The 15,939-nt window shown below is 41.6% G+C and overlaps 2 protein-coding genes across 11 annotated transcripts in view; one reads left to right on the top strand and one right to left on the bottom strand.

The window, feature by feature from the left end:
• The window catches only part of dlg1b (discs large MAGUK scaffold protein 1b), a 170,612-nt gene that overhangs the window by 72,590 nt on the left and 82,083 nt on the right, over nucleotides 1–15,939 (top strand). The gene's annotated exons all lie outside the window — the stretch shown is intronic.
• Nucleotides 3,366–4,514, bottom strand: LOC311045951 (beta-1,3-galactosyltransferase 2-like; the record flags this gene model as incomplete). The annotated part of the gene is made up of 1 exon (XM_084058023.1): nucleotides 3,366–4,514. The coding sequence occupies one exon, from the start codon at nucleotides 4,512–4,514 to the stop codon at nucleotides 3,366–3,368; it is 1,149 nt and encodes a 382-aa protein (XP_083914149.1).

Raw genomic sequence — 15,939 nt, 5'->3', positions numbered from 1 at the left:
GCCTTTTTGTTTACCCTCAGCCCCTGACATCAGCATGATGTCACCCCTCCCTCCTCCCTCCTCTACTGACGGCGGGCCAATCAGAGGAGGGGGAGGGGCGGAGGGGTGAGGTGCTTATTGGCTAGTGTGGCGACTCGGTATATAGCGGGACAGGGGGGTGTGTGTTCATGTGTGGCGAACATGTGCTTCTGTTGGAAACACTAAACACAGACGGATAGAGATGGATAGACTTTATTTATTATTTTCAGCTCTCAGGGTCAGAAATGTATGAAAGTACAGACTAGACGGAAAGAACGTACAGAATCATCTCCAAAAATTTGAATATCATGGAAAACAACTATATACTTTACAGACACCCGAAAAGAAACAGGTTTTGAAATGTGTAATTTGTAATTATATTATACGGTAAAAAACATGGAAAACGTTTCCACGATATGTATATTTTTTATGTACAGTACATCCTACAATCCTACATACTGTGCATCATACAATACTCTTTTAAAAAAGGCAAATAGAATAAATGAGTACTTCATATCCTAACAAAAACCAGTGCAGCCATAGTTCAGTTCATCTATTTTTCTTGTTCCTATCATATATGAGTGATGTGATGTGTAATATCGGCTTAATGTCTTTGGCTACTAGTCACACAGTGGCTGGGAAACTAAACTGTCAACCCATTCAATCCGTGAACACATACTGTGTCATTTTAGATTTTGCTCTAACCGTTATTTTATGCTTTGGGCTATTCAAAACTAGCAGATCTACAAGCTCATAGCAAGCTTGTAGATCTGAAATTTGTGCACATCTTTGAATATATAAATATTTTTTAAAGCGGACATTTGTGGCTCAAATCTTTGCTTCAAATGCTACAAATGTCTTCTAAATACAAAACAGTTTTTTGAAAACTTATGTTGCTATAATCAGTGGTTCTCAAACTATTTCATATCAAGGACCCCCAATATGATATGTATTTGGCCGTAGACCCCCATCTCAAAATATGTTGTCCCCCCCCCCAGACGCAAAGATTTGAGTTAAAAATGTTTGGTTAAGGATTCCGTGTGCTCTCCTCAGTCAGAGTATTCCATCACGGCAGATAAAGGGAAACCCTGGCTTAATTGAATAATTGTGGCTAATTTAAGTGGCAGTCGTGTTCCATTACTGTGCCTTATTAGAGTCCCTGCTCAGTAACCAATGTCATTTATACTGCCGAACTAGCCGGCTCCGTACCGTCTACCGGTACTTTAATTTTTCTCTTTCTGATACGTGTCACAACGCGTCACGCTGTGACACGTTGACCCCCATAATATGGATGTTGGGGTTCAAGTTGTTAATTTAGAGGGACACTTGAACTCTTCATTGTATTGTCACATATGGGGGGGGGGGGGGGGGGTGGTTCCTCTCTGTAAAACTGTGAGAAGCATTACCTGAATTTATGGCCGTTCATCTATTGACTTAAAATGAACATGCTCACATTAATAAAACACAAGCGTCTTGGCTCTATATCTCATGCAGTCGGCGAGTGGTGCGGTGGCTTTTGGAACCTATCTTCCAGATAAGGACAAAAGCGCCGCAATCTTTACTATACTCTGCTGTTTTCCCAATCAGATTGCTGAATGGACACAGCCAGGCCTGCAGGCTAACCCCACTTCCTATACTTTTGAGTTCTCCATGGATTGGGTTGTCGATTGTTGATAATCTGTGAGATTGGAATGTCGGAATACCGGAAGACTTCTAAATCACCGCGGTAACAGCCGGGGGTATTCCATCCCCGGGGATTTATCGACTTTTTGATAGATTGGAACTGCCAACACAGGTCTCTACTAGCCCAGAATCCAACCAAAGTTTTTTGTGGTCGCCTTCCAGTCATCCACTGCCGTCACGCTGTGAGATTGTTTTCAACAAACTGTATCATTGCTGTCGGGTGGAAATCTTATATGTCCAAACGAGAAAAAAAGAAAGAAAAGTTAAAATATGTAGATGAGGTTTCTGCCCGACAGCTACGATATGAAACAAATCTACACTGGAATCTCTGAGAATTAAATAAAAATTCTTGACGTTCAATAATGTAAAAGGAAATTGTAAAAACCTTTTTTCAGTGGTGTATAGTAACTAAGCACATTTTCTCAAGTAAAAAAGCAGTATTGATACTTTTACTTGAGTAAAACATTTGAATACTTTTTCCACCACTGACCTTTTTAAATCCTCTCTGGTGGTTCATCTTTAACCACTTAAACCCCAGCATCAATATGCTGGGGGGAACATTAGCCAAAAATAGCCGGTTGCAATGCAACCCATTGTGAGCTTGCAGATCGGCTGAAGAGATTTGGTGTAAACAGAAATTATCAGTCCAAGCACAGAGACAAATCGGGTCCGGTTTATCAAGTCTAGAGGGTATCAGTGGTTGACCTGGGACAGAATTGATGGCAGTAAATAAACATGCAACAGTTTGTCGTTAAACCGTTTAATTCATCAACTCCAGGTCCATAAATATGTGGACATCACAGTTCAATATGAGCGATGCTTCCCTGTTGCTGTGGCCGTGGTGTAGACTGGCTGTAGTTATTCTGTTGTCGGGGGTTTTCCCCCGGTATGATGATGTTGGGGAATGGATGTTGGTCTTAATTAAGTCCTATTGATCTGGCAGATCGATCTGTTTCAACCACAGCACTGCATCCAATACACAGTGTCCCGTTCACACACACCGCACTTTCAAACACAATTTACAATTTAGGCATTTAGCAGATGCTCCTTATCCAGAGCGACTTGCAGTAAGCAGGGTAAACACATACATCAAATGCAGAGAGACAGTGTAGTGCCTCAGTAAACTAAAATCACAGGTAAACCAATTACCATAGCATCAGTCTAAACAGTATACTATCAAAAATATAATCTGTACATTGAAACTAATAGAAGCTCTGTCAGGGAAACAAATGAACCTGGCATTTTCACCTTTGCATACGACTGCATGGTCTCATAACGACACAACACACGGTAACTCTCTACCTGGTTGTGGATGGGATTCATAGATGTATCAAAGGATGATACTGTATGTGTGGCTGGGGTCCCCCCCCCCCCCATTTCAAAAATATGTTGTGCCAGGGACCCCACTTAAAGAACCAATGCGGTAACCAATGCTTAAGCTGCAGTGGAAAGGGGGCTTTATTATTGGGCTTGAGTATGTGTAGTCTACCTTTCTGCATGCCCTGACGAATGCCATACAGGCCGAAGCATGTTGGCTTGATTTTTATTGTTCAAAGATGAACTAACCTTTAGCCTCTGTTTGGTTTTAATATCTAATTGTAATAATTGCGGTAACGCCCACAGTACACATCATAACGGCGGTGAAGCAGTCATTGTCCCCAGCCCTAGGCGTTGATACAGGTGTTGGTCTGCAGGTCGTACCAATATTTCAACAGCTCACTGGGTTGAACCCCGTGGGACGTGATCAGGTTGCTGTACTTGCAGCTGGAGTAGGGCACTCGATGACGGTTGAACATTAACCCAATGGGCGGCGGTGTGGTCTCGATCCGTAGCTCGGCCAGGCAGATCCCCATGTACACATCCTCCAAATGCAGGTGGCGAATGCTCAGAGAGGCTCGGTAGATTTTCGCCGCCAAGTCTCCGGAGAACACGTAACCCGTCCCGGAGCAGAAGGTGGGGTACTTCTCACCTGGGTAGTCCTCCGGGGACATGTAATACTTACTGTTTTTGTCTCGGATCGGGGAGTCGCCTCTCACGATACATCCTGTGTAGTAGTTCTTAGGATTAGGATTCAATTCGGGTCTGAGCAGCTTGTAGATGAGGTAATTGGTGTTGACAAACATGTCACCGTCAGTTTTCATTACAAATCTGGCCCGTGGACAATGCATGGCCACCCAGTTCATCCCCATCAGTGTCTTTATAGTCAGGTTGTTGTAGGTATCCAAGAAGTCCTGCTGAACGATATCGTGGTGCCTCTGGCTCTCGGACTCCAAGTTCATCTGATGTAGGCGCCCCAGCTCGCCTTTAATCTTCCCCAGCAGGAACAGCCGGATGATTCCTAGGCCTGGAGCGAGGTTCTCATTGCCCCACGTCTGCCGTATGGCGTCCCGTGCCTCTACCTCAGAGACACGGGTGGTTATCAGCAACACCAGGAATGGTTGTGCTTTTCCCTCTGGGCATTTGTTTACCTCGTTAATGATGTAGGAGTACGACCCAGGGGACAGCATTCCACTTAGGCCGCCCTCTTCACTTTGGCTGGCTTTAGCTTTCAGAGAGTTCTCCAGACCTGTCTCCCCCCGAGAAGAGGAGTCATCTGCATCTTTCCAGAATCTGATGTTATTATGCTGTTGCTGGTGGTTCTGGTTTCCTGTTGCCTTATTTTGACTTTGACTGGCTTTAGCTGCCAGAGGCAAGGAACCCGCGAGGCCCGGCAACCAATATCTCTGGAACAGAAAGACCATGACCCCGACGAGCGAGAGGAGACACAGGACTCCAACGATGTGCGGACGACACTGACGTGTCCTCCCCTGCATGGCGTCCAGCGGCTCCGTGGGACCTTTAATCCACTTGGACCTCAGTCACATTGGTCAGGGAAGTCGCAAGCAGCTTCTCACAGCTACATAAAGCGTGGAGGTAATGTGACGGCAGTTCTCAGAGGGACTCTCGAAGCCAGTGCTTTGTTCCTCCTTTATTATGGGTGGTTAATTATTAATTATTTATTAATAATTAATTAATTATGAATTATTGTTAGACAGGCTTGTGTCCACTTATCTTGTTCCTTAATTATTATTAATATTACTCTCCGCAGGAGAGTTTTGTTTTCACTTTCTAAATATGACACACCGATTGGTCAAGCCTCACGTGACACGTGACGATACGGTGAAATATTGTATAAATACATGGCGTCACTTTGGCAGTGTCTTTGCCACTGCCAAAGTGAGGTAAGACAGGAACCATCACGAAATGGCTGCATGGCTGATACATAATTGGCAAATAGGACAGATAGGACACTTATATAGACAGGAGGGATATGACACTTACACAGACGGATAGGACTCTTATAGTACACAGACAGGACGGATAGGACACTTATACAGACAGGACGGATAGGACACTTATACAGACAGGACGGATAGGACACTTATACAGACAGGACGGATAGAACACTTACAGTATACAGACAGGACGGATAGGACACTTATACAGACAGGACGGATAGGACACTTACATAGACAGGAGGGATATGACACTTACACAGACAGGACGGATAGGACACTTACAGTATACAGACAGGACGGATAGGACACTTACAGTATACAGACAGGACGGATAGGACACTTATACAGACAGGAGGGATAGGACACTTACACAGACAGGACGGATAGGACACTTACAGTATACAGACAGGACGGATAGGACACTTACAGTATACTGACAGGACGGATAGGACACTTATACAGACAGGAGGGATAGGACACTTACACAGACAGGAGGGATAGGACACTTACATAGACAGGACGGATAGGACACTTATACAGACAAGACGGATAGGACACTTATACAGACGGATAGGACACTTATACAGACAGGACGGATAGGACACTTATACAGACAGGATGGATAGGACAGTTAGAACATAAGAATTAGAACATTCCCAACATTCCCAACACAAGTCTGGTAAGAGTGAGGTAAGACAGGAACAATCACGAAATGGTTGAGAAATGGCGGATACTGTAACAATTGGATAGGACACTTACACAGACAGGACGGATAGGACACTTACACAGACAGGACGGATAGGACACTTATACAGACAGGAGGGATAGGACACTTATACAGACAGGACGGATAGGACACTTATACAGATAGAACATTCCCAACAGCGGAGAGTTGTGCTCCGAGGAGCACGTTTTCTAGTTAATTATTGATTCAGTTTGATTCCTCTGTTAGCGAGCAGCAAGCTTTACACCCCCTTATGACTTCCACATTTGTGTGGCATAGCAGGAGAATTGAATTTATTACATGTTTATTACGTGTCTTAAATACATATAAAGTGTTGGTCAGTGGTCACATTACGTGACCAGGAGATATGAGTGAGAAAATAATAGAAATAGGTAGACAGATCCCTCGGGAATGCCAAGAAGGCAGCACAATACTTAAAAGGGCAAGACCACTTTGGTAGAGGTTTGGGTTGTGTAGTTGCCTTGCCATGATGTAACTCCAAAGGTGGACAAGAAATCAAAAATAATTGCTCCAGTGATTTGAAATTGATCATTTTAAATATGCTCCTCAGTGACTTACATTGTATGGTAAAACACCCCTCAAAGTCACTCTTTTAGCACATAAACAAACGCAAACAAAGTTGATTCAGACAATATAGAACATCACCAAACCCAGTACTGTTTTTTTTATTTCATAAAAATGTCAACTTCCTTTTAGTTTTGCTATTTTTATTAATAAGAAAACCCGGACTGGATCCGTGGATCCAGATATTCAAATAGTGAAATCAACATAAAGTTGTCATTAAAAAATAAATAAAAAAATCCAAGTACTGGATTTTAGTTATGTTCTATATCAGGGTTGGGCAAGATTTCTTTCCAGGGGGCCATACTGACTTCCACAAAGTGAGTGAGGGGCCACACATTGTACAATTGAATTGAAACTTGAAACACATAGTGCTGAATTATGTTAAAATGGCATGAATTTGGTAGACATGCCAGACTACTTTACAATAAGGTACTTGCTTTCACAACAATAATTATCAGTTACAAAATGTTGTAACTGATAATTGTTCTGTTAAAGATTTTTTTACAGCTATACTTTATCACTCTGGCCTTACAATAAAAAGATGACTTCAAACAATCCACGTCAATGCCGTTTCAACTTTTAAATGAGCCTATACATGTATACAGCATCTTATCTGCTATATAAATTTATACAGCAGATAAGATGCTGTTAATTTATTAATCGCATTATGTTATAAATATGGACTCAAGGTTCACTGATTCACTGTTACATTTTAAACATAAAACATTTGAGTACATACGGATGGAGGAATGCAGTAGTTATTGTACTGAAATGGTAAATATGAATTACTATGAATTGGAGTCTAGTTAAATACATTTTTCTAAAAACCATTAACATACGGCAGCCTTTTAGAATGTACATTTTTGGTGGCGGTCATTTTGTTTTTCTTTGAGGACTTGGCAGACCGGATTAAGATGGTCAAAGGGCCGGGTCCGGCCCCTGGGCCATATGTTGCCCATGTGTGTTCTATGTGTTTGTTTTACGAGTGCCACACTATGAGCTTGTATATCTGCTATTTTTGAATAGCCAAAGTATAAAATATGGTTAAAGTGGTTCAAATGATTGTGACGCTATATTAACTAATTACGCTGGGACCCCCTGGTACAACCCCCCAAGGACCCCTGGGGGTCCCCGGACCCCACGCTGAGAACCAATGCTGTAATAGGCTTGTGCATGTGGAGTCTACCTTTCTGCATGCCGTGAAGAATGCTATAGGCCAAAGGCTGAAGCATGTTGGCTTGTTTTTATTGGTCAACGATTAACTAGCCTTTATGTTTGGTGTTAATATTAATATTCCTAAAAATATTGTTGCTGTCGGGCAGAAACCTCTTATCTCTATATTTAAACTTTTCATGTTTTTTTTTTCGAAAACAAATGCCCCTCTTCATCATCATACTGCATGTGTCGCACAAAAGTAGCAAGAGTAGCCAAAATGTGTCGCAGCGTGATGCGTTTTGAGCTTGTAGATCGGCTATTTTTGAATTTGGGTCCAAATGTGGGACAAATACATGTACGGCAGGAACCAGCTAACTCCATTTTGACGCTTTTGCATTTTTTTCCGTAAGTCAGTGCAACCCAGTCTGTGTGTTGGTAAAAAAAATATTGAACCAATGAAAAGTATTAAAAAGTGCTTCTGACAAAACCAGCTAACTCCATTGGATCGTCAAACGTTCTGCTAAACCAGCTAACTCCACCAAAGGGGGGTGGAGTTAGCTGGTTTTGCTGACTCCAGGCTCCACCCCCTTTTGACCGCCAACCTCATTGAGAGCTTGGAGGTCCATTCAGCTGTTCTTATCAATGATGAACAAAACCTCCTAACTCCACTTTTTTTTTTGTTTTTGTCATTTCCTGAAAAATGAACATTTTGGAGTTAGCTGGTTTCTGCCGGACAGCAGAGATATCATTTTGGGGGTCCTTGACATGAACAAAGTTTGAGAACCACTGATTATAGTTTTTTTCAAAAGAAAAACTGTTAGGATTTGTAGAAATCCCCAGAAGCAAATATTTGAGTTAAAAGACGATGCTTTAAAAAATATATATATATTAAAAGATTTGCAAAATGTTTCACGATAATAAAAAAAAAAAAAGCAGATCTACAAGCTTGTATATCTGCTATTTTTGAATAGCCCAAAGTATAAAATAATGGTTATAGAAAAAAATCTAAAATGACGCAGCATGCGTTCCCAGATTGAACTGGTTAAAGGAACACTTGTATGATTCTCAAGAATCTCAACATTCCCTACAGTATGCTGCAGGGTGAACGTCACCTAAAGCACTGACGTTCACAGGTTTGAACCCTGTATTTGGGCTTTTAGACGGGGACACTGGTGTGTCCACTCATCTTGTTCCTGTTTTGAGACCGTCGCTAATCCAATGTGTGCCGGTTGTCAGGGACACGTTCGGTCGGAGAAACCGTGTATGTGTGTGTGTGTGGTTTGAGTTAAGCATGTTGACATCATGGTTTCCATGTAACACATCTGCTGCTCAGTGTGTCGACGCACGCACGCAGCAGTGGTGTAAAGTAACTAAGTACATTTACTCAACTACTGTACTACAGTACAATTTTGAGGTATTTGTTCTTTACTGGAGTATTTCTAATTTACAATGATTTTTACCTCTACTCCACTACATCTCAGAGGCAAATATTATACTTTCACTCCACTAGAATAATTTGAAAACTTAACTTGTTACTTTGTAGATTTGGATTATTATTACAAAACATACATTAACCACTTCAGCCCTATATACAGCCCTATATACCAATGTACAAGCTACAAATCTACAAGCTCACAATGCATCGCATCGCGACGCATTGTGAGCTTGCAGATCGGCTATTTTCAAAATATGTGTATACATTTGAAAACTTGTGGACATTCTGCACACTGAATGCTTTTGTACTTTAAGTACATATACTTTTGTACTTTTACTCAAGTACATTTTGAATTCCGGACTCTTACTTGTAGCAGAGAATTTCTATATTGCAGTATTGATACTTTAACTTAAGTAATACACACGCGCACACACACTGACGCACACACATTTTTCTATTCCACTTATTTGAAAGTTGACTGTTCTAGCGTTTTCATTTACCCCCTACCCTCTCTCCTCCTCTCTCTCCTCTCCTCTCCTCTGTCTATTTATAGTGTGTGTCTTGGCAGGCAGAGTGGGCTCGGTGTCTTGGTCTTGCTTCCACCACTTGCGTTACTGCTGCTGTCTGCTCCTCTCAACACAATGCATCATGGTCCTAAAGAGATACGCCGTCACTCCGGCTGCTTGTACCGGTGGCATAACACGATAGCACCTGCTGTCATCTTGTCATCTAATGCACTGGTTCCCACAGCGTGGGGTCCGGGGACCCCCAGGGGTACTTGAGGGGGTTTCAGGGGGTCCCCAGCTAAATGATGGCTAGGAACCAAATGGACCCTTATGGGTCTGTAACTCTGAGAGTGTACAAATGGAACCAAATGGACCCTGACGGGTCCATTTGGTTCCATTTGTACACTCAGAGTTGAATTAACATTGATTTTACAATATCAATTGGGGTCCCAGGGATAGAAATGCCATTAAATGGGGGTCCGTAGCCTAATGCATGTCAAACTGGGGGTCCTTCAAATTAAAAAAAAAATGTACGGCTAGAGACGTAAAAATCTTCTCTAATGGGGGTCCCTGGCTTATCTTTTCAAATGGGGGTCCGCGGGCTAAGAAGTGTCAATTTGAGAACCACCAATCTAATGCACTGGTTCTCACAGCGTGGGTTTCCGGGGCCAGGGACCCCCTGGGGTCCTTCAGGACTTACGGGTCTGTGACCCCCAGAGAGTCAATGTACTGATCACAATCGGTTTTCTTTGTCACATCACAGTTCTACATGCGTAAAGCAGCGGGTGAAATTCTCTTTTTTTGTGTGTGTGTTGCACTCCATTGAGAAGAGAGAGGATAGAGGGTAGAGTAAAGGGAGATATATTGTTCGGGCAGAAACCTCTCCTATTATACGGAAAGACTGGTGGGGAAAAAAAGGGCGTACAAGTACTGTACTTAAGTACATTTTTGTACGATTTTCTTTTGCATTTCTCTCGCTAGTTCTTCTGAAACTCTGTGAACCCCTCTTTGCAGACGTTATTGTAATATTTAAAGTCCCAGTTCATTATTGTAGGCCTATATAATAAGTGTCATGAAGCATCAGGGCATTAATTCACACGTTATTGTGGTGCATTGTGAGCTTTGAGATCCATTGTCAGCGTGGCCCCAGTTGGAACCTCTCTGTCCGCAGCGATTGGAGCTGTTGTCAGCTGTTCTTATCAATGACTGACAAAAACTCCTAACTTAACCTGAGCTGGATTTGGGTAAAGTGGTGATAATATAATGACACACGCAAGTATCTGACAATATATAAAGTCACTATACCAACTTTGATGAGGCAGTATTGCTTTGTTTTAAAAAGGTTTTCTTCATTTCCTGAAAAGTTTATATTTTATTTTTTCATTTCCTGAAAAATGAGCTTTTTGGAGTTAGCTGGTTGCTGCCGGACAGCAGAGATATATATATATATATATATATATATATATATATATATATATATATATATATATATATATATATATATATATATATATATATATATATATATATATATATATATATATATATATTCAAAGATTAGCAGACACAAAAAATAGCAGATCTACAAGCTCATAGTGCGGCACTCGGTGCCGCGCTATGAGCTTGTAGATCTGCTATTTTTGAATAGCCAAAGACATCTTAAAATGACACAGATGCGTTCCTGGTCTTTATGGTTTAAAGGGGGTTCTGTGAAGGATTGGTGCGGTGTGAACATTTATCCACTGTGTGTGGGGGCCTAGCTCCCAGTGTTACAAACGCTCAACGCGCTCATTTATCTTGAGATTTAAAAGCTCCGTTTTGCAACCTAGCAGTTTGCAGTAAACCTCCTGGGCCGAGGCCCTGACTTAAAGCAGAACGCCAGCGTGTAAACGGTTAGGATGTTTGACGTTTCTCTCACAGAAACTCTCATCCAGTTAAAGCGGCACTTTGTTACTTTGTTTTAATGAATACAATGTAATTCTTGTCTCTATTAGCTCAATGGTAAAAATGTCAGCACTTACGCAGGAAACCGTGTTAAATAAATAAATAATTGGTGAAATAGTGTTTTTTTTTTTAAACTGACAAATGCAGAAGATGGAAGTGATTAAGACGATTATATGCAAAATGATATGCATATATAAGGGGAAAAAAAGGATTGTGATCATCTCAAATAATTGCTTTCAGGCTAAATAACTGTGACAGTGCTCTTATACCCATTGAGCTGAACAGGGAGAGAGAGAAAAAACCAAAGCGTGAACTGTGTTTTACTGTTTTACCCAGAATGCCCCTGTGTTCCTGTGTGTCTGGGGGCAGGGTCAGGTGGAGTACAGCCATCTGCCTCTCTGTGGCTCTCTCTCGCGCACACACACGCACGCACGCACGTACGCACGCACGCACGCACGCACGCACGCACGCACGCACGCACGCACGCACGCACGCACACGCACACACGCACACACGGATGCACGCACACGCAGCACACTGCAACCCTGCCTCCACTGTGTGTGTTTGTGTATTTTTTTATTGCTATACTTTTGAGATGCAAATGTATAGCAGAATGTTCTTATTATGACACTGTTGTCAGGCAGAAAACTATTATCTCCATATTATAACTTTTTGTTTTTTCGTAAATTAACACCCTACTTGATCACACTACAGCGTCACACAAAAGCATCAAATATTTCAAATATTTTTGAAATATTGTGAAAATGTGTGCAAACCTTTGAATATATATTTTTTAAAGCGAACATTTGTAAAATATTTTGTTCCAGGGACCCCCAGAAGCAAAGATTAGAGTTTCAAATATTCGCTTTAAAAATATATATATTCAAAGATTTGCACAAATTTTCCAGATTTTTTCAAGGAACCCTGGTGGTCGCCGGACTTTGAATATGTTTTAATATATATATAAAAAAAAGGTTCCTATCACAAAGATTTGGCGGACCCCTGTAGTAACCCTGAGGACCCCTGATCTAGAAGCTCGCAACGTGTGGAAGCGTGTTGCGTGTCAACTGAGTTGGCACACAACTACAGTACAACCCAGGCTTTAAGGCTTAGGGAGAAAAATGGCAAGAAAACATTTGTCAAAATGTCCTTTTGTAAAATTGCCATCCTACAATTTTGATGTCCTCAAAAGTATAGCAATACCGACCTGTGTGTGTTAGAGGGAGGGGGGGGGGGGCATGTGTCACTGAGGGGACAGCTGTATCCAGAAGGCTCAATAGAGAGGCCAGGATTGTTTGCCGGTTAAAAATCCCTGAACCATGGGGAAACCTTGGCACACTCCACTCCCTCAGCAGTTGCCCCTGAGCAGCAAGCAGTTAGCCCATAATTACTCTAGTGTAGGAGTTTAGTGGCCTTTGTACTGGTCAGCTCCCAGTGGTCAATAGTAGAAGACTGTGGTTGTACTGGTCAGCTCCCAGTGACCAACAGTAAAAGACTGTGGTTGTAGCTGGTCAACTCCCATTGGCCAACAGTAGAAGACTGTGGTTGTACTGGTCAGCTCCCAGTGACCAACAATAGAAGTCTGTGGTTGTACTGGGAAGGTCTCTATTCAAAATATTGTCTCTGTCGGTGTAAACCTCAAACTGTTACTTTTCAGGATTCAAATAAAAAAAACAGCAAAAGTAGCAGATCTACAAGCTTGAGTGCTTTTATGTGACGCTGTAGTATGATTAAGATAACATTTTGACATTTTAATTTAGAAATAAAACACAAAAAGTTAAAATATGGAGATAAGAGGTCTTGCCCAGACAGCAACAATATCAGAGTATCTGTCGTTTCCCCCTCTACAAAAAGACGTCCATATGCAGGGGACCGTCATGGGAATAGACTGGAACACAGGGGACGTTAAGGCTTGTCAGAGCCCAGCTGTCCCCTGTACACAAACCTCCCAGACAGAGCAACCACACCAGGGCTACCTGCCTGTCCCAGGAGACTCCCCGGCTCCATGATCAACCTTCCTGCATTTTAACCCATTCAATCCGGGAACGCCAGATTTAATCCTATTTAAACCTATTTAAATCTCTTATGTTACATAACTGACAGACAGTGTTATTTCTATTTAAATAGTCATAATTTGCTATAAACATTTTGGGTGAAATGATTAAGAAATATGATATAGTTTTGTTTTGGATCATTTTTTTTATTTTTCCTGAAAAACTTAAAGAAATGACAGAGGCCATAGTTTAGCAAGGCGACGATTTGTAACTCAAATCTTTGCTTCTGGGGGGTCCCTGGAACAAAACATTTTGAGATGGGGGTCTGCGGCCAAATACATATCTAAAGATGTTTTCTAAATCCTAACAGTATGTTACTATGTCAGTGGTGCTCCAACTTTTAGACCCCCTAGAAGCACAGATCGGAGTTAAAAATGTTCGCTTTAAAACATATATATATATATATATGATTTGCACAAATTCTCCACGATTAAAATAAAAATAGCAGATATACAAGGTTTTTATTTTTGAATAGCCAAAGAAATGTTAAAATGACTCAGATGTGTTCCCGGTCTTAATGGATTAAGGAGCCTTTGAACATGCAGCTAACAGGTGTTCTGCTGCAAGGTTATTGTAGTTAACTATAAAGCTGCACTAAATAACTTTCCTCTTCTACCCCGGATTTGAACCTGGTTTCCTTTCTCAAGTGCTGATGTTTTTTTTTTTGCCATTGAGCTGATAGAGCCGGCCTGCTTGCTCAGGGGATAAATTGAATCTTGACCTTGAGGTCAAGATTCGTGTCAGATACTGTGTCCTAGGTGAGACATGACCTTTGACACTATCTAAATGTCTCAATAGAAGAGCAGGGAGACGACATACAAACACCCCAATTGTATACGTTATGCAAGGGATAATTTACGGCGCGCCGGTCGTTGTTGAGAAATAACCCCTGACAGGATGATTAATGATCCTAAATTATCCCGCTTATTACACGGCTACTTAACTCTCTCAGTGCCACACAACGAGATATCCCGAGTTTTTTCTGAATGCCCTCAGTGCCAAAACGAGAAATCCCGAGTTTAAAAAATAAATAAATATATATATATATTTATTTTTTTTGGAAAAAAATGTTCAGAACTCAAGATATCATTATCTGAAGATTTGCAGCTCCATCCACTCTTTGTTTAACTTATAACTGAAAAAGGCTGTATCTCGCTTCCTAAGCACTTTTTTTTTACTTTGAAAAAAAAAAAAAATGCTGACACAGTATGAACATATTTTTTTATTTCATTGGCACTGAGAGAGTTAATAAATAAATTAATAAATTCACCCCAAAGTAACAACAAAACTAAGTATGTCCTTGCTTACAGTTATGAAAGTATTCTATAAGTGTTTGCACTGGTCGTCCGTCAAGCGCAACACGGTCGCCTCAGAAAACAAGGAAGTGTTGATCAAATTTTCACTTACTACATTGTCTGTTTCTCGCTTCGAATGTTTTCCAAAACATTCTCGAGAGCAAAGTTGTAAACGGCATTGTGTGCTTGTTTACATGGCTGTCGTGTTGGATACAGCATAAAATCAAGCAGCGCAGCAGGTGCTCTGAGTATTTGATTAGACAGCGGTCTGTTATAGAGCTCATCGGTCATTATCCAGAAATTACACACAGCTGAATTCAGTGATTGAGCAATCAGAATCAAGCATTCAACCAAGTGTAATAAATTGTATTAACATACTCTACCATACAGATTGGACAAATGTTTTTTATAGTTACATAGGGCCGCTTTAATATGCTGCATGTATATATGTAGATAACAATAATAATGATGAAAAATAGATTGATAGAAATTGATGTTGTGTCTCTACTGTCTGAATGGATGTTGTGTCTAATGCATGTACTGTGTTTTAAAATTTTAAAATTAGGCTGTCGTGAAATCAAGAACCTCAATGTCCCCCCCGTTGACGTTTTGATGATGAAGCGTGTCATTCAGAGAGGACAGTCTCACTGAGTGAAGTCATCTTTATGTTTTTGTCCTTTTTCTCCCCGTCGTCTTCATGCTCAGGACCTTCAGTTGATGTCAGATGGTGTAGTCTTTACTGAATGAAACGCCTCTTAAATCACTCTGTTGACGCCTCTCTGTGCTCTCAGCTAGATGAATATAGAGGCTGTCCTTCACGCACGCACGCACGCACGCACGCACGCACGCACGCACGCACGCACGCACGCACGCACGCACGCACGCACGCACGCACGCACGCACGCACGCACGCACAGTTCGTTTTGTGTGGTTGGGTGAGAGAGAAGCCTATGCGTAGGAAATGTGAACCTCTCTCTCCAGCGTCTGACCTTTGACCCCCACTTGATTGTAGAAGCCGGTGCTGACATCATCACACTGATGATGCACCTGCCAGCCCGTTGCTAGGAGACCAGCTCTACTCCTCACAGGAGAGCTGTCCATCAGAGCTGTCATCTTAACATGAGTGTGTGTGTGTGTGTGTACTACTAAATGAACTGCAGTTATATATAGCGCTTTTCCTAATCCGACAACTCAAATGCACCTATTCACAAACACCACAACTTTGGAACACCGTTACGCGGTACACACACACACACACACAC

This window comes from Gymnoscopelus microlampas, assembly GCF_963454915.1.
Source record: "Gymnoscopelus microlampas genome assembly, chromosome: 5".
Taxonomy (NCBI): domain Eukaryota; kingdom Metazoa; phylum Chordata; class Actinopteri; order Myctophiformes; family Myctophidae; genus Gymnoscopelus; species Gymnoscopelus microlampas.
The sequence above is the reverse complement of the archived record's forward strand: the minus strand, read 5'-3'. Positions and strand labels throughout refer to the sequence as shown.